Genomic DNA, 21455 nt, shown 5'->3' on the forward strand with positions numbered 1-21455 from the left:
CGTGGCCTTCGACAACTATGGAGCCGTTTGGGTTCTTGGAGGATTCAGCCTGAGAGCTCTCGGAGACCTCAGAAGGCAGGGCTCTGAACTCAAGTGGCCTCATCTGGAGGACCGCCACGGGGCGACCCAAGTCCTCGCAGCCCCAGCCCACCCCCCCCCCCCCCCCCCGGTTCGCGGGTCCCGACAGCTCGGAGCAGGGCGGCGCGCCAGGCGGAGTGGGCGGGGCGCCCCGGGGCGGGGGCGGGGCCTCCTCCTCTGCCCCGCCCCCGCGCTCGCAGACCAGGCCGACGTCACGACGCCGGGTTCCTCCGGACGCTTCCCGGGCTCGGGCGGGTCACGTGAGCCGCTTTTCGCGCGAAAACTGGTTGTTGCTGGAGCGGCGGCGGGAAGCGTGGCGTTGGGATGGCGGTGAGCGCTCGGGTGGGCCCCGGGGGGCCTGGGGGCGGCGGGTGGCCCCCGCGAGGGCTGGGGGCGCGGGCGGTGCGGGCGCGCGGGGAGCTGGGGCGGGGGGCTGCGCGCTCTCGGCCCCGGGCCCCTCCCCGCCCCGCCCCGGTGGGGCCTCCGGATGAGCTGGGGCCCCTGGGTTCTGCCTCGGAGCCGAGCCGTCTCCCCCCTGCACCTCTCTGGCGGGGTCTGCAGAGCCGGCGGGCTCCACGCCGCTCGAATCCGCCCGGGGACGCGCCTGTCCCGCCCCGGGCCGGGAGCTCCGAATCCCCGACCCCGAGCTTTGGGGCCGGTCCGCTCTGCTTGTGGGGCGCGCTCCCTGCCGGGCGCGGCGTGTGCACAGGACAGACAAGGTCCCCGTCTTCGTGCACGTGTTGTAGTATATTCTGTCCTTTCGTCGTCTTTATTGTCTGTCCCTTAGCCCAGTAAATTCCAGATCTCTTATGTTTGGGTCATTCTTGTATTGACTCCTGCCGCAGTGTCTGGCGTATTATGGGGTAGGAAGGCAGGCTGACAGGAGAGGAATGCAGGGGCAACAGAGAAACAGGTACGTAAACAAATGAGGTGTCCTTAGTGACTGGGCATGGAGGAGGCATGGGGAAACGTCAGTGCCTGGAGAACCTGAGGAAGTGATGTTTGAGAAGCCATTGGCTCAGGGACCTCACAGTTAAGCCTTCCAGGCAGAGAGAACATCAAATGCAAAGTCTTGAGGCTGGAGGGGGTTTGGAGTGTCAGGGGACAGGGTTACAGGTGGAAAGGACAGCCTTATAGGATACTAAGTCAACCTTCACCTTCTCTGTCCTGCAGGAATCATCTGAATCCTTCATTGTGGCATCCAGCCCAGCCCAGCGGCGGAGAAGTGATCCTCTTACTTCCAGCCCAGGGCGAAGCTCCCGTCGCATGGATGCCCTGACCTCTAGCCCTGGCCGTGATCTTCCCCCCTTTGAGGATGAGTCTGAGGGGCTTCTGGGTACAGAGGGACCCCTGGATGAAGAGGAAGAAGATGGAGAGGAGCTTATTGGAGATGGCATGGAGAGGTATTTTCATTCAAGGCTAGGCACTCAGCAGATAGTTCTCTGGAGAGCCCATTGTGTGGCTGGCGGCCTTGCTTTGGGTACAGGGAAGTAGGTGAATCAGAGTACCCTTGCCTATGAGTGCACCTTGATGCGGGGTCTGCGGGAGACAGGTTCATGGAATCACAACACAGGTGTGTGTAACTTGCTGTGTCACAGACTGGGTAAGCCTCAGCTCCAAGCTGAGCACCTTAGGGAATGCAAGGAGTTCTTCACGTGGTGGACCGCATCAGGGATGCCATGGGTGACTTGGAAGAACAGGAAGCAGGCGGCTGAGTGATTTTCTGTAACATCAGAGAAACTGTGCGGGTGCCTGATGAATCAAAGTTTTAATGCAGTTCAGCAATAAATCATGCCTGATCTGTATCAGGCCTGGAGTTAGATATTGTCACACTTCCTAATAAAAATATAAACGAGTATTGAAGGTTACAAGGCTTAATGGTAAGGTAGTGGAATATGCCTGCAAGGGAGCAGGGTTGGGTATCTCCTGGCGCTACCATGTATTCACAACCAGGATTGGTAGATATACTAATAGTAGGATTGTTTGAATACCCAGGAGCTTATGAAGACTCTCCATTGGGCCACCTTTTACTCTGACCAGGGGTTCTAGTACTGTACAGGCCACCCCATGATCCATGGGGAGTGCCCTCTGGGAGCCAGCAGAAGGACTTGCCGGGGCTCTCTGGACTTTTTGGATCTTTGCTTTAAGAACCAGTACCCCAGATGATGAGAGTGGATGTGCCATATGTGCCACACCATGGGAAGAATCGGCTCTGAAGTTGTTACGTACGTTTTGGATTTACTTCGGCATGTATCTGGCTTGTATGTTAACTCTGTGGTTAATCTTCTGAGGAACTGCTAGACTGTTTCCCGAAAGCTCTCCACCATTTTACATTCCAACAAGTTGGGGTATGAGGGTTCTAGTCTCTAGTTCTTGCCAACACCTGTTATTTTCTGGTTTTCAGTTTTAGCCAGTGGGTGTGTGGCGATGTCTTACTGGGGTTTTGATTTGCGTTTCTTTTGTGGTTAATGATGTGGAACATCTTTTTTTGTTGTTTTTTTTTTTTAAGGCTTTATTTATTTATTTATTTATTCATTCATTCATGAGAGACACACTGAGAGAGGGAGAGAGGCGGAGACACAGGCAGAGGGAGAAGCAGACTCCATGCAGGGAGCCCGACATGGGACTCAATCCCAGGTCCCCAGGATCACGCCCTGGGCCGAAGGCAGCGCTAAACCACTGAACCACCTGGGCTGCCCTGGAACATCTTTTTTATGTGCTTATTGGCCATTTATATATCTTTGGAGACATATCTGTTCAGATCCTTTGCTCATTTTATGATTGGATTGCTTGATTTTTTTTATTCCTGAATTACAATAGGTTTTAAAATTTATTCTGTTTGGGTCCTTTATCAGAACATGATTTGCAAATATTTTCTTTCCAGTCTGCCTTTCTTTTTTTTTTTTTTTTAATAGCGTATTTTGAGGCACAAAAGTTTTTTATTTTGATAAAGCCCAATTTATTGGTTTTTTTTTTACGGACCAACTAGAATTTCACTGAGGACCGAGGACATTTTGTGTGACTTAGAATTCTCAAAAAGTGTGACAAATATCTTTTAACTGAGAACTTTTAAGAATTCAGAAATGAATCAGCTCATACATTTACCTGGTTCTGGGATCTGTTTCTGGTATCAGCAATATGGGATTACTTATTCTGAGTTCATTCCAAAAAAGAAGCATCAGTCGTCCCCCCCCCCCCCCCCTTAACCATTTACTCTGAAAAAAAAAAGAGAATTTTCCAGACAATTGTCTCAGGGAGGTAGGATGGTATCAGGGAACAGCCTGCAGCTTGTGGTTGGACTGTATTTTGACACCCAGCTTTGCTGAGTGGCTCTTGGCAAAAGCCCTATCATCTCCATAATCCTGTTCCCTCATCTTACAGATGGAGTAATGATGTCTACTTCCCAGAATTGCAGGGAGGAAAGCTGTCCTTGCTCTCAGTGGGTTTCTTGTGCAGACAGCATTCCCCTTGAAATACCTGACAGGTCACATCGTGGACAACAAGTCCTCTTAGGTCTCAGAGTAGCTGAGAGGGTTGAGGCAGTGGGCGGGTGTTTCAGAGAGGCTGGTTTGGCTGATGTCAGTAGACCTTCCCAGTACTTCAAGGGGTTTGAGGCGACCTTGTCTGGGAGGGGAAAGTACATGGAGAATTTCTGCCCCTTTGGGAAACTGGGGTTGGCTGCCTGAAGGTTTTGTGGTTCTTCAAATTCCTATTTCGTATTGGATGATCAAAGCTGTCTGGACATACCTTCCCCTTGCTTTTTATCATGGCAAAACACACATAATACAAAAAATACAGAATTTACCATCTTACCCGTCTGTAAGTGTCCAGTTCAGGGGCACTAAGTATACTCACATTGTTGTGCAAACATCTCCAGGACTTTTTCATCTCCCCAAACTGAATCCTAAGAGTATTTGTCCTTTTGTAATTGGCTTATTTCACTGAGCCCATTGTCGTCAAGATTCCCCTGCCTTGTAGCACGGTCAGCCTTCTTTCCTTTTGAAGACTGAGTGATATTCCATTGCAAGCACTGACCACAATTTGTCTCTGTTGGAGATCCTCTTGGAGCCTTTTGTATTTCTGGCCTGGGGACTCCCAGCCTGCCTAATCTGGGACTCTTCTGGAGTAGCACCAGCTCCTGGGCAGGCTTTTGGGTTTGTTTGTTTGTTTTTTATACCAACAGGGTATGTTTTGGTGTTCCCTCAGGGACTATCGTGCCATCCCAGAACTGGATGTCTACGAGGCCGAGGGACTGGCCCTGGATGATGAGGACGTGGAGGAACTGACAGCCAGTCAGAGAGAGGCAGCAGAACGGGCAATGCGGCAGCGTGACCGAGAGGCTGGCCGGGGCCTGGGCCGCATGCGCCGTGGGCTTCTGTATGGTAGGCTCAAATGTCTGCACCTCCAAAGGTTCAAGCTGGTCCTAGCTTCCAGAGTCTCGGGAGGCCAGGAAAGGGAGTTCTGGGGAAGGCAGGAAAATTTCACATGAGGGTATCCCTTTGGCCCCCAGACAGTGATGAGGAGGACGAGGAGCGCCCTTCCCGGAAACGCCGCCAGGTAGAGCGGGCCACAGAGGATGGCGAGGAGGATGAAGACATGATTGAGAGTATCGAGAACTTAGAGGACCTCAAGGGCCACTCAGTGCGTGAGTGGGTGAGCATGGCAGGCCCACGCCTGGAGATCCACCACCGCTTTAAGAACTTTCTGCGCACCCATGTGGATGGCCACGGCCACAACGTCTTCAAGGAGCGCATCAGCGACATGTGTAAAGGTACGGCTTTCACGTGTCCTGTCTGCCTCTCCACTTACCTCAGTTCACCTTGCAGAATTCTTCTCCAGGGGTCATTCCCTTGGGCCTTTAACAGCACGTTTCATAGGGATGTGAACTGCAGGGAATACCGAGCCACCTGCCCGTCGCTAGACAGGAGCCAGCACCTGACACCCGAGGTGTCCATCATCAGGCAAATACAAAAAGCATTGTATGCTCTCAGATGCTCTGCTGGCTGTCCAGGAACGTCTGGACCACAGAAGTGGTGTTTGACATGCTTAAGATAAGACATGTTTGATGTAAAAGTCTGGATTACTACTTGAGTCAGAAAGTAGTACATTTCTGTGGAATGGGAATTACATTTAAGAGGAGGCATGTAGATCTTGGTCCCCTGCTGTCCACTCCACTCCCTTTTTGTCTTGTATTTGACATAGTTTATTCACAGGTTTCCTTCCTGGCCCTTTTAGGCATTTTGAGTTTGCAGTCCTCCTGTAAAAGGCATCCCGCATGTATTATTTCCCTTAATGTGATTTCATATGCTGTGTGATGTCCGCATTTTACAGATTGGGAAGTTGAGGCTCAGGATGTATCACTCATCTGAGTCGTGTAGCTAAAGCAGGGCACGCTCAAATTAGGGCTGGGGTTTCTGGCGCCAAGCCTAGGATTTGGGTGGGCAGGCCCTCCCCCTTGTGCAATAATAAGGGAAAGAAATTGCCTGCTGTGTCCCTGGCTGAGCTCTGCTTGGTCTCTCTTCCTACCACCAGAGAACCGCGAGAGCCTTGTAGTGAACTATGAAGACCTGGCAGCCCGGGAGCATGTCCTGGCCTACTTCCTGCCAGAGGCACCAGCAGAGCTGCTGCAGATCTTTGATGAGGCTGCCCTGGAGGTTGTGCTGGCCATGTACCCAAAATACGACCGCATCGCCAGCCACATCCATGTGCGCATCTCCCACCTGCCTCTGGTAGAGGAGCTGCGCTCCCTGAGGTAAGCCAAGGGCAGGGTGAGCCTGAGGGTCTGGGTTCCCACCACCCTGTGGCTCAGCTTCGTTAGAGGGAGCGGCAACAGGGCCACAGGCCTGGGTGGGCTGGCTATGGCCAAGGAGAGTTCTCACTCCTGGCACTCTGGCTTGTACTGGTTGTAATGATGTGGATCTGATGGCTCCAGACCCCAAATTTTCCAGATCCACTTCACTTATAGCCCCAATCTCTGAATGGCATGGATCAATCATATGGCCCTCCAGGCCACTGATATGCCCTCTCGTGTCTGCAGGCAGCTGCACCTGAACCAGCTAATCCGCACCAGCGGGGTGGTGACCAGCTGCACAGGCGTCCTGCCCCAGCTCAGCATGGTCAAGTACAACTGCAACAAGTGTAGCTTCGTGCTGGGGCCCTTCTGTCAGTCCCAGAACCAGGAGGTGAAGCCAGGCTCCTGTCCTGAGTGTCAGTCAGCTGGCCCCTTTGAAGTCAACATGGAGGAGGTGAGAGGCTGCACCCGTTGTTGGCTGCCCTTCCTGTCTACACAGGGCCTGCCCCACCTCTAAGCAGTTAGATTAGCAGGGCAGCTGTGGGAAAACAGCATAGACTTGTGTATTCGCCACACCCTGAGGCAAATCAGATCTATCTGGCTGGCCTGTTTAGTTTGGCCTGTGGGGCATTTTTCAAGAACTTATGCCAATATTTTAAAACTAGATCATTTTGTTTAAAATGTCAAAATTGATGTGTTGTTTTTTTTTTTTTTAAGTTGGGGGTGTAGATCTGGCAAAACTGGGCTCACTTGTCAGGCTGCCCCCATAGTAAGGCACCTGTTTCCCCATCCCTTACTCAGGGGCTTTCCCTTGACATTTCTGGTACCAACCTCTCTGGGCCTCTAACTGGGGGCCTCTAGCTTATAACTAGCTTAGACATCGCGGTGCCATATTCAGGAGGCCCTGCTGAAAGCTGCTGGGACATTTGTCTTTGTATTCGAATGACTGCATCTCTACAGTTGGGGTCATCCCTGTACTGGTGGGGGACGCCCAGACTCCCTTTATGGCCTTGCTGCGATTATCTGCTGCTGACCTCTCAGCACTCTGCGCCTGAGAAGTGCTCTGGCTGAGACCACTTTATCAGAAAACCCCTGAGGGTTTATGATTGTGGCAGCCCAGAGCCAATAGCAGACCTGATGTAAAGTCGAGGTGCACCTTGCTTGGGTCGGGTGAACTGCAAGGCCACATGTCAGCCGAGCCCACACCTTTGCCCAGAGTCCCCTGCCTGCTTAGCTCATCCTCCTTAAGAGTCTACTTTCCTAGAAGCTTCTTGAGAAGTCTAAACAGGAACAGGGTTTCAGGCCCTGCTTCTACATGAGTAATAATTACTTCTGAGGTTTCTGGAGTATTTTGCAAGGTGCCAGTAGGGGATGATGTATAATTCAGTTTTCATTATACATTTTGAGGCAGGTGGTATTACCGATCTCAAGGTCACACAGCTAGGAGGAGGCCCAAAGGTTAGAACTCTGGCATTTTAACCCAGAGTGTCTGCTTTTAACGGCTGTGTTATGTGGCCTCTTTTCTAGACATGAAATGAAATAATGGACATTAAATTGCACAGCAAAATGTTGACATGTGACATTTGGCAGCAGAGCCCACACTTAGTGGAGCTCACTGTTTGTTGGGCATTGATTTCAGTGCTTTTGACATAGGACATGGTTTAATCCTTACCCTGAGGGTTTACTTTGAGCGTTACCATCCCCATTCCGCAGAGAAGGCCTAGAGAGGGAACATGGTTGCCTAAGATCACACAGCTCAAGACACGGAGCTAGGATTTGAACCTAGGCAGCCTGGCTGTGGCGTCTGTATGCAGCAGGGCTTGGCTCCACAGCATATAGCAGGTGCTTGACTGGCAGGAGGCATCCACGGGGTAGTGGCAGCAGTGGAGACTGTCCACTGATGCATTGGTCCCAATAGGCTTGTTCCCTATCTTCTCTAGAATGGCTCTCCATTTTCTAGTCAGTTGATGGAAATAAGAATCCTGTCTGTTCTCCTTCCTCATGGGGCCATGGCCAGGATCAGGTGACATAAGTCAGTGCTTGAAGGAGTCCAAAGTTGACCTTCTGCTTTTCCCACATAGACCATCTACCAGAACTACCAGCGCATCCGAATTCAGGAAAGTCCTGGCAAAGTGGCGGCTGGCCGTTTGCCTCGCTCCAAGGATGCTATCCTCCTCGCTGATCTGGTGGACAGCTGCAAGCCAGGAGATGAGATAGTAAGTGGCCCAGAAGCAGGCCCAGAGGGAGCCGAGTTGCTAAGGAAATCAGCATCGGCATCTATGGTGCAGAGAGGGTTGCTGGCAGTGGGAAGAAGAGTCTTTCCCTCCTTGTAAAGGACTGGCCGGTGGAATGTTTTGGATTAATCTTCTGGTTTACTCTTTTTGCTGTCTGGTATAGAGGAGTTGAAGAGGAGAATCAGACAATGGAGGCAGTGGGGAGGAGGACCTCACCCCTGAGTCTAACCCCGGGCTGGGCCTCTGGATTGTTTCTCCTCTCCCAGGAGCTGACTGGCATCTACCACAACAACTATGATGGCTCCCTCAACACGGCCAACGGCTTCCCTGTCTTTGCCACTGTCATCTTAGCCAACCACGTAGCCAAGAAGGACAATAAGGTCGCTGTGGGGGAACTGACAGACGAAGACGTGAAGATGATAACCAGTCTCTCCAAGGACCAGCAAATTGGGGAGAAGGCAGGTGGAAGTCTGGGTGGGATTGTCGTGCTCCCAGAGGAGCACCCAGAACCATGGTTCTGATTCCCAGGTCCTGGGGTCTACCCTTCTTCATTCTTTCCCTTCCCAGTGTTGGCTTGGTAAACTTGCCTTGAGGGAGAGGGGGCGGTGCACTCTGAGGAGGAGCTTGAGTGCTGGTGTCCAGACTGGCTTCTCGGTGGGACAGGGCTGTGGTGAGGAGTCAGTGGATCGAGTCAAGCCCAGGCTCAAAGCTGAAACAGGTGGACAGTAGGAATAACTCCTCTTACAAAGAAATCAGACTCCTACCAACTCTTGTTTCTCTAGGAAGAACACCATCCCCAAGTTGGTTTTAGGTTTATGAGGTCTTTTTGTTTTAATTGTAGACATTTTTGCTGAAGGTGGGGGAGCTAGGGATTTATGAGCCAGACCCTCAATTCAGGTGAATCAGTGAATCAGCGCAGGTTCCATTTGGCTGGTTTAGCAAACGGGATCCTTCCCTAGAGGGCAGGACCATATGTGACGCACTCACCTCCATCATGTCCACCTCGGCCACCAAGATTTGGGGCTCCACCAGGATAGGTAGGGGTTTTCCCAACCTTGGAGAATGAGAGCTTCATTCTGCCAGCAAGCTCAGACCTTGAATGCTTGTAGGGCCGTGTTCTAGGATCTTGGGAAGTCAGACACAATTCTTCCCTTCCTGGAGCTCATAGTTAATCAGGGTCCCCGATGATAAGAAAGAAACAGGACCTTTTCACAGAATCAGAAACCGAGGAAGACAGCCACAACCCACGATTCTTTGTTTCCTGCTTTTTGCAGAGGAAAATTAGTACTAATACAATGGTCCTGTTTTCAGATTCTTCGCAAGTATTTGAGGCAGTTTCCGCACCTGGCTTGCATCAGCTGTGAGCACGCACTGAAGGAGCAGTGTGCTTCTAGAACACTTTGCCACTGCCCTCTTCCCTCTGCTTCAGTTCTCAGCCACTGCTCTCCCACTCTCTTGGGGAGACAGGAACAGCAGCAGATAGAGCATAGAAGACAGGACGTGCTGGACTTGAACAAGGCTTGGGACAGGGCAGTCCCTGTGTATGCCTTGTGCCCCAGACTTCCAGAACTGCTCCTCGGTGCCCTAACATAGAAGGCTCTGGCCACACTGCTGGACCTCGATAGCTGTTACCCTGTCTGCCTTTTTGTCTGCATAGCTGATCTTGCCAGGCAGACACGTCCTAGCATGGTACTGGCTGCTCAAGTTCAGTTAAACCTATACACTTACACAGTGACCTCCACAGGGTTGCAGAGGGTGCCTTCTAAACAGGTCCTTGAGAAGGATCTAGAGGGGCCCCTCCTATAGATGATGACATCTCTGCGGGACACCTTTCTGAACACTGTCAGGGAGGGAGGGCTGCATGATCACCAGGGAGGGTTGGTCTGTACTGACCCCTTTGTCCACTGTTAGCATGGATATTTTTACCAAGAACTTGGACAAAGAAACCATACTTGGCAGTTTTGGGGACAAACTGAAAGGATGACAGGCAAGATCCAAAAATGATGGGGTTCATTTGAATTATTTAAGCCAGAGGTTTGCAAATCAGTGGCCTATGGGCCACTTGCATCCTGCTGACGGGTTTGGTTGGTAGGTGGTTCTCTATTTCCCTTTCTTTTTTTATTGCATTTAGTTTTGAATTAGTTATCATCCTTTAGGAATTAAGAGATTGCACCTAAAAATCTGGAAGCCTCAGTTTGTGACCATCCAAGCACCCGTCAGTGCTAGGTCTTTGTTTTTCTCCAGCAACTACTCTTGGGAGAGCCAAGGGGCAGCTGTCCTTTCAGATGGGGACAGCTCCCTGCTATCTGTCCCAGCCACCCACTGCTCCACCCTCTAACCTGATGAGCTCAGCTTACTTGCCTATGGGACATTTGATTTTGTGGTGCCTGATCACAGAAATAGTCAAGGGGTAGATGCCATGCCTGAAACTTAGATTTTTAAAAATTTTTATTTATTTGTTTTTTTAAAGATCTTATTTATTCATGAGAGAGGCAGAGATATAGGCAGAGGGAGAAGCAGGCTCCCTGTGGGGATCCTGACACAGGACTCGAACCCAGGACCCCAGGATCATGACCTGAGCCAAAGGCAGACACTCAACCACTGAGCTGCCCAGTGGTTGTCAGGCACCCCTGACAGATTTTAAACAACTAATGGGAGAATGAGTCTGGAGCCAGACTCCTTAGGTTTGGACTTTGGCGTAATCCTTGTGTGATCAGATGAGCATCTGGCCTCTATACGGTGAGATGGGTAAGATGGGTGAGATGTGGTGGGTAGCACCCAGTAGAGTTGTTTGAAGGTTACATAGAGGTGCACATGTGAATGCTGTGCTATTGCATGCTCAGTACAAAAGTGAAATTGTTCCTACAAAAACTGGATGGGTGTGCCCCCCCCAGACAGTGTATGTGGACTGGAGGAGGATAAAAATAGCCCTTGGGCACTTTCTTGTGCTCACAGTAGCTGTGTAGGTGGGAACTTGGCCTCACTCTATGCTGGGCTGTTCTGAGCAGGGGGATGGGGCGGTGTGTATTGAGAATTAAGAGCATGAGCTTCAGATTCAGAGGAATCTGGGGTCAGGTCCCGCCTCTCTTATTTAGGAACAGTTTGACCAGAGCCTTGGTTTGTTTCCTCCTTAGTGATATGGAGGAACTAGGATCATTATGAGGGTTAAGTGGACTACTTCATGGGAAGCAGGTCATTCCTTGGCAGGTCTGGGTTTGATTTTACCTTTTTTGTTTTTATTATTTTTTTAAGATTTTATTTGTGACAGAGAGTTATACCTGAGTTGGGCGGGGAAGGAGAGGGAGAAACAGCCTCTCCACTGAGCAGGGAGCCCAACTTGGGGCCGTTCCCAGGACCCCAGGGACACGACCTGAGACCTGAGCCAAAGGCAGACACTTAACCAGCTGAGCCACCCAGGCGCCCCTCATTTTACCTTTATTACCAGCAGTACGTTTGCCAGTTACTTTCTCAGACCAGCTGGGTCAGTAACAGGGCAGCATAGGCTTTAGCATGGTTGCTCCCTTGTCCTCCAGTCTACAGGGAGGCCCATCTGGATACAGCGGGTGCTTTGCAGAAGGGGAGCGGAGTCTGGGCAGCTGGTGTGTAACAGTCAGGGAAGAAGCCTGCTACTCTCAGTCCTGGAGGAAGACATTACCTCATCTTTGCAGGGGTGCCTGCTACAGGAACGGCCCTGAGAAAAGTTGGGTAAAGAGAGGTCAGGGACGGCAGCCTTGCCACACCCACAAGATGTACAGGAGGATGAGACATCCATGGCGGATTGGCTCTCCTGACATTCCCAGCACAGGTGAGGGTGCAGTTGCAGTGGAAGAGCCATACATACTGAACACTAAGCATCGTCTTGACACCATGTAGGTAATTTCTAGAGAGTAACAACAGTAATGATCCTATAATGGAGGTGTCACGGGTGCCGGTTTTATTGATGAATAAACTGAGGCACAGGGTCAAGTAAGCTGCCACCCGCCATAGCCACTAATGGCAGAGGCAGGATCCCCATCCAGGCAGTGTGGTATAGAGGGTATACACTATACTAGAGTGTATATGAGTATACACCCGCTGTATCCAGACATGCCTATCCCTCAGTTACTATGCAGCTACTTCAAGACACAGTAGCTGACCATGGATGTCTTGTTGGTTCTGTCTACCAAATCTAACCACAGCGCCACGACAACACTTTAAACACAGGTTCCACAATGCCAAGTATTTGATTGGTGTCTACATCTCTGAGATAATCCTGCTTTTTAATTATTTTTTAGAAGTCTCTTGGTGTCGATATCCAAGGAAGGCTCGCATGTTGGGACTGGTGGATCTGTCTCTTAAGTCTCAGTCGTAGGTCCCCTCTCCATTTCCTCAGTTTTGTGGAAGAATCTGAGTCGTCTGTCCTATTGAGATTTCTACAGTCTAGGTGTTGCTGATTTTGTCTTTGTCGAACATATTCCTGGGCTGTGTATATTCTGTGAATTGTGCCTTCAATGCACATGCTTACTCAGTCTCCCAAGTTTTCTTTTTGGGTGAGGTCTGTGGCAAGACTGCCCCAGAGGTCTACGTTCCCACCAGGGCGTCTTGTCTCTCTGATGTTAGCAGCCACTAAGGATCCTTGGTTTGCAAAATGAGAGTCTTCTAACTCCACATCTTTCTTCATTTATGTTCTGGAATACTTCTACATAGAGAAATTTGTCTTTACTAACTATTGGACTGTGCCTAGGTAGAGGTCCTCTGGGAAAAAGCAGGGTAGTGCTTTCCCTCCATTTACCGGTTTTCAAAATAATGAATGGTTCCCCTCCTGAGGTGACCATTGAGCATCATTACAGATGAACGGACTTGAATGTCATTGAGGCTTTGGTGTTGCAGTGGCCATCTGGGTGATGTCCAGCGTGTCCCTCTAGTTGCCAAGTGTGAAGCCCGTTGTCCCTGAGTTCTATTGGCATGACTCCAGGTCTCTCTGATAGCTTCCTTCTTTCTTTTATAAGAACACAGGTATCTCTTACATATTTCCTGCCCCAGACCTGGGTTTGGCCATTTCTCCAAATAGGCCTGTGGGAAGTATAATATTCCTTCAGTGGAAAATGATGTTTAGAGAGGTCAGCCTCTGCATGTACCAGGCCTGAAACCCTGTTCACCAGCTAATGTTGTCCTATGTCTCCTTGGGCTCGGTTTTGTAGGACATATTAGGACCACGGAAAGAACGAGCAAAAGTGTCCATGTGGAAACTGACCTCCACCCCTAACTTACTACCTAAAATAACAGCCGGAGGCATTTCTGCCCCAACACCAGTGGTATCGGCAGATCCTCTTTCCAGAAGGACCTGCTGGTTACACTGCCCTCTGGCAGCAGTGGAGAGTAGCTGTCCGCAGGATAAACCGCTGAACCCTAACTCCAGCTCTAAGAATGGAGTTTCTCCCACCTTCACACTTCCAATAGCCCCGAGGGATTGATTCTTCCACCTGGCAGGAAGAAAGGATGTGTATGCACTGCTTCTGCAGAGCCCCTCCGTGCAGATGACAGAAAGGTGGAGAACAGTAAAAGCGTGTAGGTAGAGATGGAAGCTGCTTCCTACCAGCAAGACATTTCTTTGATGTCTCTGGTTTTATCTTTAAAAATCATGCAGATTTTGAGATTGTCTTTTCCTCTTCTCTGTCTCACACCCAAATAGGTGTTTTTGTGACTTAGCAGTTGAAATGGTGACTTCCTGGCGGGCCCATCTTCTGAATGCTCCATATTTATCATATTTGGCTACCAGAGCATACCCAGGAGCCAGGCACTTGTATAAACCTCTCACTTAGAACCTACCCCGCCCTCTGAATTTGAGCCGTGATACCTGTCTTCCATCAGCCCACCCTCTTCCCACACACTGCACTGTTTCGTGGACCTGGGTCTTGTCTCCCTTCTGCAACCTTTGGGTAGTCCTTTCTGAATAGGACCAGAAAAAGGGTGGGACCAAAGTTCTTTTAAGCTCTATAAAGTTCTGTGATTCTCAGGACAAGCCAGCTAATTGCATGACCCAGGGTCAGAAAGTAGGGCTCAGTGCTGGGGCCTGGCAGAATTGTGACAGCTGTGGTGTGGGCTCTGGGGCTGGAGACACCCTTGTTCCCTGAGATTGGAGTGGGTAGGGGATCTATTGCATGTGTGGGGTAGGCCCAGACTCAGAGCAGAGGCTCCTATTCTCATTGGCTCTTCTTCCCGTTCAGATCTTTGCCAGCATTGCTCCTTCCATCTATGGGCATGAAGACATCAAGAGAGGCCTGGCACTGGCACTGTTTGGAGGGGAGCCCAAAAACCCAGGTGAGCGGCATTGGGTACTACCCACCCCCACCCTTACCTCTGCATTGCAGGTACCAGACAAGGCAGGACTTGGCATTTAAAGGCTGGGTGCCTGGGGAGAAAGTAAGTGTTAGCAGATGGCCAGACCATGTGTGGCTCAGTCATTGTAGGGAGAGCGTAGCCTGTGGCTGTGGCATCTTGGGCGTTTTGTTTGTTTGTTTGTTTTAAGATTTTTTTCTTTACTTATTCATGAGAGAGAGAGAGAGAGGCAGAGACACAGGCAGAGGGAGAAGCAGGCTCCATGCAGGGAGCCTGACAGGGGACTCGGTCCTGGGTTCCCAGGATCAGGCCCCGGGCTGAAGGTGGCGCTAAACCGCTGAGCCACCCGGACTGCCCTATCTTGGGCGGTTTTAACTATAAAAGTAATACATAAATATGGAGAGGTGATTATGATTGCATCCTCTTCTTAAATTGTTAGAAGTCACAGAAAGATGAAAGTCCACGCTGAGCACTGTTTCTAATCCAGTCCCTTCTTGGTGGGTCACTCTGATCAGTGTAATATGTGTGTGCACTGTTGGGCCTTTGCATGGCCACTTGTAGACTTACACGTGTACTTACACAGTAGCACACTTCCCATGTCATGTGTATGTTTCTGTTAATAAATGCAGTGTTTCCTGTATCTGTGTAAGTGACTAGATAAAATACCTAGCTTTCAATTTCCTGTTCATTACCATGTTTTGAGCATCTTTTTGTATTGGTGTGTACTGAGCAGGTTTATTCCCATAAGCGACTGTATCAAGGTTTCTGTAGCATAGCATATGTGGCTCTCGGTGGAGAATATTATTTGCACTGCTCCCGGATTCTTAACCTTTGCTAAGAGTGTCTTTTTTTTTTTTTTTTTTTTTTAAAGATCTTATTTATTTATTCATGAGAGACACAGAGAGAGAGGCAGAAACACAGGCAGAGGGAGAAGCAGGCTCCCGGAAAGGAGCCTGATGTGGGACTCGATGCAGGGGCTCCGGGATCACGCCCTGGGCAGAAGGCAGGCATTAAACCACTGAGCCACGCAGGGATCCCTGCTAAGAGTGTCTTTATACAAGTGGCCTTATGCCCCCATCTCTCTGGGTTCAGTTCTCCAGAAATAGGATCACTAGTCCTAGAGTCTTGCATCCCTTTCTAGAGGATATGGTTTGCCATCAGCATATGTAGGCTGAGAAACTAGGGATAACCCAGCTCTATGTTCTGCACTCTTCCCTTCCCTTCCATCCTCCCCTCCATCCTGTCTCCTCCAGGGGGTAAGCACAAGGTACGAGGCGACATCAACGTGCTCTTATGTGGAGATCCTGGCACAGCCAAGTCTCAGTTCCTCAAATACATCGAGAAAGTGTCTAGCCGTGCCATCTTCACCACTGGGCAGGGGGCTTCGGCTGTGGGCCTCACGGCATATGTCCAGCGGCACCCCGTCAGCAGGGAATGGACCTTAGAGGCAGGCGCCCTGGTTCTGGCTGACCGAGGAGTGTGTCTTATCGATGAATTTGACAAGGTAGGTCCTTGGACCATGTGGTGATAGGATTTGGGGTGTAGTTAACAGGATAGCAGTTGGAGCAAATGTCATGCATTGAACCTCATGCAGATGAATGACCAGGACAGAACCAGCATCCACGAGGCCATGGAGCAGCAGAGCATCTCCATCTCCAAGGCTGGCATCGTCACCTCCCTGCAGGCTCGCTGCACCATCATCGCTGCAGCTAACCCTATAGGTATGCCAGGCATGGGGTGGGGGTCTGCCATGGAGTCAAGGGAGTCTGCCAGAGGGAGGCAAGACCCAGAGAGGCCTTGCCTTGGGCAGTTGGAGCCTGCAGCACTCCTCGGCTAGTCCCACGGTCTGAGGAAGGAGCTGAGCACCCGAAAACCCTCCTTTGTCCCCTGGGTCTTGTTGCGGGTTCGTGGAAGCAGGACTTTCAGTCTTTTTTGAGCTGTGTTCTCAGAACCAGTTTTGGGCATTTTCCTCAGAAGACGAGGCAAGAATCTAGCGCGTTGTCTAAGTTGGGTGGAGTTGATTATTGATCCCAGCCAACATGTGGCAGGGAGCCCAGGCACCTTGCCCATCTTATTCTAGGTTTTTCCTGCTAGGAGTTGGTTAGACTCTCGGTGTAAAGGCTATTTCAGGCAAGCGCACGGGGGAAAGTCCTTTTCTGAGTCGTCGAGAATGCCTGGTAGATGCAGCGTCTTGTCTTCTTCCAAAGTTGTTTTTTTCTTTTATTACTGAAGCATCTTGGGGTTGGCAAGAACTTTCTGCTCAGAAGAGCAGATCTGAGGGAGCGTGACCCTGATGGAGGGGTGCCTTTATGTTTCAGGTGGCCGCTATGACCCCTCGCTCACCTTCTCAGATAACGTGGACCTCACAGAACCTATCATTTCCCGCTTCGATGTCCTGTGTGTGGTGAGGGACACGGTGGACCCAGTCCAGGTACACAACCCCATGTCCCAGTCCCGTGCAGTAGGTTCTGGGGACCTTGAGTGAGACTCAAGGCCTGTGTTCTGTAAGGTGAGGAGACGGGCACCATTCAGACTGTGGTGTTTGTCCCAGAGTCAGCCGTGGTTTCCTTTTCCTCCCCTGGGCTGTGCCAGCCACCCAGCCAGCATAGTCCACTGTCTCACAGCAGAGCCCAGGGGCCCTCCCACTGGCACCCTCCTGCCCCTCACTGCTTCCCTGCTGCAACCCAAGTCCCGGCTTCTCTCGCCCTGACCCAAAGTACTGCCATTTCTTATGGTCGGCCTCTTGGCTGCCACTCCCACCCCATATAAGGTCTTCTTCAGTTGGAGGCCGGCCCATCTTCTGAAAACATAAGGTGGACTATGCCTCTTCTTAACCCACTGGCAGCTTTCGCTGTAACTAGCAGAGCATCCACTGGCCCCATGAGGCCCCGGGGCCTGTCTCCACTCCTTGCTCCCTTCACTTCATCCACCCCTGCCACACACACCCTTTCCCTCCCTTGCAGCTGCCAGGCCTTGGCTTGTCAGTGTGCTCTTCTCTCTTCCTGGAAGGCTCTTCTAGATTGCTGAATGGCTGAGGCGTTCTGGCAGCCTCAGCTGGAGGAGTTTCTTCATCCCCTCGACCCTGTGCATGTTTCTCTCTGTGGTTATTTTGAAAGCTGTCTCTGTCCCCTCTCCCCTCACCAAGAGGCAAACTCCATGAGGGTTTTGTCACGTGTACCAGTTACCCCCGGCACCCACAGCTACCTGGCACACAATAGGCATTGGATGATGCTATTGTGAGAATGTCATTCTCCGGCACATGCAGCTTTCTCTTCTTCCAACGAGCTGACTTACTCCAAGCCAGGTCATGAGACTCTACTCACCCTGCAACTTGCCCTCTCTGGTCTTAGGATGAGATGCTCGCCCGTTTTGTGGTTGGAAGCCACATCAGACACCACCCCAGCAACAAGGAGGAGGGGCTGGGTAGCAGTGGCACCCAGGAACCTGCCATGCCCAACACATATGGTGTGGAACCCCTGCCGCAGGAAGTCCTGAAGAAGTACATCATCTATGCCAAGGAGAAGGTCCACCCAAAGCTCAACCAGATGGACCAGGACAAGGTGGCCAAGATGTATAGTGACTTGAGGAAAGAGTCCATGGTAAGGGCCTAGGGTGCAGCCTCGGAGGGGGTGGAGTAGGGTGCAGAGAGGGAGGCACCGTGGAAGTTTCTTTAGCTGTGCAGTCAGTTAATCTAAGAAGACCTAGAGCTAGAATGCCTTTAAAAAATGAGATGTAGAGGGACACCTGGGTGGCTCAGAATTTGAGCGTCTGTCTTTGGCTCAGGTCATGATCCCGGGGTCTGGAATGGAGTCCCACATCAGGCTTCCCATAGGGACCCTGCTTCTCCCTCTGCCTGTGTCTCTGCCCTGTCTCTCTCTCTCTCTCTCTCTCTCTCTCTAAAAAATAAATAAAATCTTAAAAAAAAAAATTAGATGTAGCTGTCTCCTAACCATTTTGTTCCAGATGGAACATAAACGTGCATGCATTGGTCTATTGGGTTTGAAGCCAAGGTGTCTTAAGTGTTGGCCACTAGTTAAGTTCTGTGCTGATTTTGTGAATTTCACCAAAACGTGTTGTCTGAACACATATCAGTTCTTTCATGGGGGAGCAAAATATAAAGGCACGTTGCATGCAGCTAGAATGCAGGATTGTGTGGGTTTTTTTTGTTTTAAGATTTGCTTATTTGAGAGTGAGAGAGAGCTTGAGTGAGCCAGGAGGAGAGGGAGAGAGAAAATCTCAAAGCAGACTCTACCCAGCATGGAGCCTAACATGAGGCTTAATCTCACGACCCTGAGATTATGACCTGAGTTGAAACCAAGAGTTGTTGACTCAACTGACTGTGCCACCCAGGTATCCCTGGGTTGCAGAATTCTTGTAGATTGGTAGGTCTCACCCACCTAACCAAGACAGCAGCTTCATTGAGTCCTTGGAGAGAATTTGACCTAGTTTTTATACAAACAGCTTCTTTGTTTCCCACTTCTGTTGCAGGGGTATGTGCAGTACTTACCATGTGACAAAACTTAGTACAGCTGGCTACAAACCTTACAGACTCTGGGGTGCACACAGTGAGCTGGGGGAGAGAAGGTGCAGGCGGGGTAGTGGCAGGCCCCGAGCGTGTGGCCTTTGTCAGAGCCACTAGCCGTGCCACTTCGCCATTTTTCTCACCTCTGTCTCCTGCCTGAGCAGACCTGACACTGTCCTTCTTCCAGGCGACAGGCAGCATCCCCATCACAGTGCGGCACATTGAGTCCATGATCCGCATGGCAGAGGCCCACGCGCGCATTCACCTGCGCGACTATGTGATAGAGGATGACGTCAGCATGGCCATCCGCGTGATGCTGGAGAGCTTCATCGACACGCAGAAGTTCAGTGTCATGCGCAGCATGAGGAAGGTGGGTGGGAGTGTGGCGGCCGTGGCGGGCCTCCCAAGGCTCTGGATCCGGGCCTTGCCATCCTCCTGGCTGCAGCCACAGCTCACTGACCTGGCTGCTCTGGCCAGTCATGATGGGAGTGTGGTGGAGGCAGGGACTGGTCATCCCGTAGTAGCCTGGAGGGTCCTGGTGAGGAAGGTATCTATCATGTGACTTCCGCTGTTCCCTGCAGACCTTTGCCCGCTACCTTTCGTTCCGGCGTGATAACAATGAGCTGCTGCTCTTCATCCTGAAGCAGTTAGTGGCAGAACAGGTGACATACCAGCGCAACCGCTTTGGGGCCCAGCAGGACACTATTGAAGTGCCTGAGAAGGACTTGGTGGACAAGGTATGGACACAGGTGCTTCCTGGAGAGCTGTCTGTCCTCTTTGGGGGCAAGAAGTCCTTGCTGCATCATTAAGTGGGCAGACCTCGGATGGGAGCCCTTTATTAAGTGTCCTGGTGTGCTGAGCCCTGTTCTGTGCTGTTAACACCCTTGATAGTGGTCGGTCCTATTACTACCATCCGTGTTACAGAGGAGACAGGCACAGGGCAGCTGAGTAAGTAGCTTGTCCATGTTCACAGGCAGTTGGCAGAGCTGAGGTTTCATGCCCTGTGTCTGTCTCCATACCCCGACTCCGTCACCTCTGTGCTGGTTGACACCCCCCCACTCCCACCCCCCCACCCCCCGCTGCCCTGAGTGGACCTCAGACATTGGACAAGAATCAAGGGCCCTGCTGCAGACAGGCTGAAACCCATTCTCATGGTTCACTTGACGTTTTCTCTGTTCAGGCTCGTCAGATCAACATCCACAACCTGTCTGCTTTTTACGACAGTGAGCTCTTCAGGATGAACAGGTTCAGCCATGACCTGAAACGGAAAATGATCCTTCAGCAGTTCTGAGGCTCAGGACCGTCCACTGTAGCTTGTGGACATCATAGGCAGGAGGGCGGACCTGGGGCTGACTCCACACTCTACAGGCACACGGAACCCAACCAGTGAGGGACACTGAGGGCGGGTGCAGGTCTCCACAGCTGAACCACCCAGCTGCACCCCTGGTCTCCTGGGCTCAGGCTGGGCTGGGAACGAGGGTGCTTGTTTCTTTGGCTCCAGCTTCTGCTCCTCACGCCGTCTGGGGTGGGCAGTTTGCCTCTTTAACCCGCTGGGCAGCCCTCCGCCTGCGGGAGGTTTGTCTCCACCTTGGATCAGAGTCCATTTGAGGTGACCGAGCACAGGAGGGTGTTATGAGAACTTGTTTTCCTCTTGGTGTGAGTCCCCAGTGCTGGATGCTTCTGCCACTTTGGCCAAAGAGCAAGTTCAAGGTATTTGTAATGTTTTTCTGAACTCTATCCTGCGGGTTTCTCTGGGCTTCTGTGAGAAGAGAAACTGTGGACAGAAGAGCGCACAACATGTGGCATAGCACCTCCCCGCCCCTGCTGCTTCCCTCGGGGTCAGTGTGGTAGCGAGCTGGGAATGAGAATTATCCCTGGTAACAATGGTGCCCAGCCAGGGACTGGCCATCACCATTGCTGTGTTCCTTGGTTTACTCCTGCGAGGTATTCCCCATCCTCTCGTTGTATATTCAGTTTTTGTTTCTGTAGTTTTTATTTTTAATAGAATGAAATAAAATCTAAATAGTGCTGGCTGTTGGTCTGAATTGTGTCTTAATGTCATCAGGCAGGCTTTCCTGCACTTCCCTTGAAGGCTTTCCCATCTTCCAACTTCGGTGTCCGGTAGGAGGGAGATGTGGCTGTAAGTGCTGTCTTTTGTGGGGCTGTGCAAAAACCAAAACCATGTGCTCTCCCTAGGGAATTTAGTTGGTGATTGCTGCCTCTGTGACTTCTGTGGAATCCCTGAGAACCAGAGAACAGACTTGTACACTGCAGGGACTGGAGGTAATTTGGCTCTGCCACCAAATGGAGCAGTCTTGTTCGTCTCAACAGCATTGCCATCTGGTCTCTACCTGGAAATGCCCGGCTCTGATCAACTGCCTTCAGAATGGGTGGATACCTACCATTCCTAGTGTTTCTTATCTGAGATTTAGCAGAAATGTCTTGGAGCTTCTCATGCAAATTTTCCTTTCTGGAAATGTCCAAGATGAGTCCTTCCTGTGAAAGCCCTGAA

The 21455-nt window shown here is 51.0% G+C and overlaps 1 protein-coding gene across 2 annotated transcripts; it reads left to right on the forward strand.

Moving 5' to 3' along the window:
* Window positions 1–273: 273 nt before the first annotated feature.
* On the forward strand, window positions 274–20976 carry MCM2 (minichromosome maintenance complex component 2). 2 transcript variants are annotated; one of them, XM_038565454.1, is made up of 16 exons: window positions 274–408; window positions 1252–1481; window positions 4285–4460; window positions 4589–4849; window positions 5611–5830; window positions 6116–6323; window positions 7951–8085; window positions 8370–8561; window positions 14310–14403; window positions 15675–15925; window positions 16016–16142; window positions 16740–16852; window positions 17772–18020; window positions 19131–19313; window positions 19525–19680; window positions 20124–20976. In XM_038565454.1, the coding sequence occupies exons 1-16, from the start codon at window positions 403–405 to the stop codon at window positions 20232–20234; spliced, it is 2712 nt and encodes a 903-aa protein (XP_038421382.1). In that variant the 5' UTR covers window positions 274–402; the 3' UTR covers window positions 20235–20976. The 2 variants fall into 2 exon arrangements, with proteins under 2 accessions (XP_038421382.1, XP_038421383.1); XM_038565455.1 differs by lacking the exon at window positions 274–408 and adding an exon at window positions 887–991.
* Window positions 20977–21455: the final 479 nt, after the last annotated feature.

The sequence above is a fragment of the Canis lupus genome, chromosome 20 (assembly GCF_011100685.1).
Source record: "Canis lupus familiaris isolate Mischka breed German Shepherd chromosome 20, alternate assembly UU_Cfam_GSD_1.0, whole genome shotgun sequence".
Taxonomy (NCBI): Eukaryota; Metazoa; Chordata; class Mammalia; order Carnivora; family Canidae; genus Canis; species Canis lupus.